This window comes from Passer montanus, unplaced genomic scaffold (genome assembly GCF_014805655.1).
Source record: "Passer montanus isolate IOZ18808 unplaced genomic scaffold, ASM1480565v1 scaffold303, whole genome shotgun sequence".
NCBI classification, from domain to species: domain Eukaryota; kingdom Metazoa; phylum Chordata; class Aves; order Passeriformes; family Passeridae; genus Passer; species Passer montanus.
In genome coordinates this window covers 43,896-45,828 of record NW_024367742.1, presented here as the reverse complement: position 1 = coordinate 45,828, position 1,933 = coordinate 43,896, and the positions used below count along the sequence as shown (strand labels likewise).

The 1,933-nt window shown below is 71.0% G+C and overlaps 1 protein-coding gene across 1 annotated transcript in view; it reads left to right on the top strand.

Moving 5' to 3' along the window:
* The window catches only part of NCKAP1L (NCK associated protein 1 like), a 15,009-nt gene extending 13,756 nt beyond the window's left edge, over window positions 1-1,253 (top strand). The window contains exon 29 of the mRNA XM_039714697.1: window positions 1,041-1,253. Within this exon, the coding sequence (XP_039570631.1) occupies window positions 1,041-1,163 (123 nt within the window). The 3' untranslated portion in view covers window positions 1,164-1,253. The remainder of the gene's footprint in view (window positions 1-1,040) is intronic.
* Window positions 1,254-1,933: the final 680 nt, after the last annotated feature.

Below are 1,933 nucleotides of genomic sequence, written 5' to 3'. Positions count from 1 at the left end.
CTCTCCCTGTCCCCGTCCCTCTCCCCTGTCCCCTCTGTCCCCCATGTCCCGTCTGTCCCTGTCCCTCTCCCCTGTCCCCTCTGTCCCCCATGTCCCGTCTGTCCCTGTCCCTCTCCCCTGTCCCCTCTGTCCCCCATGTCCCGTCTGTCCCTGTCCCTCTCCCCTGTCCCCTCTGTCCCCCATGTCCCCTGTGTCCCGTCTGTCCCTGTCCCTGTCCCCTCTGTCCCATCTCTGTCCCTGTCCCTGTCCCCTGTGTCCCCTCTGTCCCCCATCCCCTGTCCCTGTCCCTCTGTCCCCTCTGTCCCCTCTGTCCCCGTTGCTGTCCCTCTGTCCCTCTGTCCCCGTTGCTGTCCCTCCGTCCCTCTGTCCCTGTCTCTGTCCCCTGTCCCTCTGTCCCCGTCGCTGTCCGCTGTCCGTCTGTCCCCTCTCCCTCTGTCCCTCTGTCCCTGTCTCTGTCCGCTGTCCGTCTGTCCCAGCTGGCCTCCAGCAGTCTCCTGCAGCTGGCCCAGGAGCCGGACAAGGCGCGGGCGCGGAACCAGGACTCGATCGTGCTGCTGCTGCACCTGGTGGGGACCTGGGGACACCTGGGGGGCAGCTGGGGGGCTCTGGGGTGGCCCTGGGCAGTTCCCGATGTCCCCTGGGTGGGCTCGGGGGTCCCCCTGGGTGGGCTCGGGGGTCGGGGTGTCCCCTGGGTCCATCCCCGATGTCCCCTCTGCCATCCCCGATGTCCCCATATCCATCCCCGATGTCCCCTCTGCCATCCCCGATGTCCCCCGGTGGCTCAGGGCTGTCCCCGAATGTTCCCCAGCCCCCCCCAATACCCCCCAATACTGGGGGGGTCTCATCCCCCCCAGACCCCCCTGGAAGGGGCCGGGGGGGGGGTCACCCCCCCCCCCCCCCCACCCCGGGATTCATTCCGGGAGTGCCCGGAGCGATCGAAATGCAAAAATTTCAAATATTTCAAATATTTCAACCTGAGCCGGGCCGGGGGGGGTCGGCAGGAGTGGGGAGGGGGTTCTGATGGGTGCCCCCCCCCAAAGATCGTGGCCGAGTCGTCCTTCCTGACGCTGGACATGCTGGAGAGCTGCTTCCCCTACGTGCTGCTGCGCAACGCCTTCCGCCAGGTGTGCCGGGAGCCGCCCGGCCGCGCCCCCCCGCACTGACCCCCGCGACCCCCGGGACCCCCGAGACCCCCCCGGCACTGACCGGGACCCCCGGGACCCCCCCGACCCCGCCAGGTGTGCCGGGAGCCCCCGACCCCAAATCCCCCTCCCTGTCCCTCCCTAAATATCCCTCGGCGACCCCCAAGCCCACCCCTCACTGCACCCCCCGCTGTCCCCCGGTGTCCCCAGGTGTCCCCCCCTGTCCCCGCTGTCACTAAAATCCTCTTTTCACCCCAAATTCACCTCTCGGCAATCATTGGGGTCCGCAGGGGCCGCCCCATCCTGGGACCCCCCCCCGGGGGCGTTCCGGGACCCTCCGGGGGCTCTGGGAGGGTCCGGGGGGTCCGGGGATGATCTGGGGGTGTCCGGGGGGGCTCTGGGAGGGTCCGGGGAGGTCCGGGGGGGTCACAACTCGGCGCCCCCCCGCTCCCACCGCGATTTCCCCGTTTGGCGCCCGCCCCGTCCCGGCGGGGCCGTGCCTCAGTTTCCCTCCCGCCGCTCGCCCCCGGGCCCGTTTCCAGTCCGGTTCCGCGCTCTGCCCGAGCCCCCCCGAGCCCCCCCCGGGTTTTTTTGTCTCCCCCATCTCCGCGTGTTTCGCTTCCCTCCCGTGCGGCTCCTCGGGCACGGCGAGCGCGGCCGTTGCCATTCCGCGCACGGCGGCGGCTCCGGGATGAGTCACCGGCAGCGGCGACAGCGCCCGCCGAGCCCCCCCAGGACCCCCCCGTCACCGAGACCCCCCCCCCCAAAAAACCCGGCCCGGGGGGGCGCCG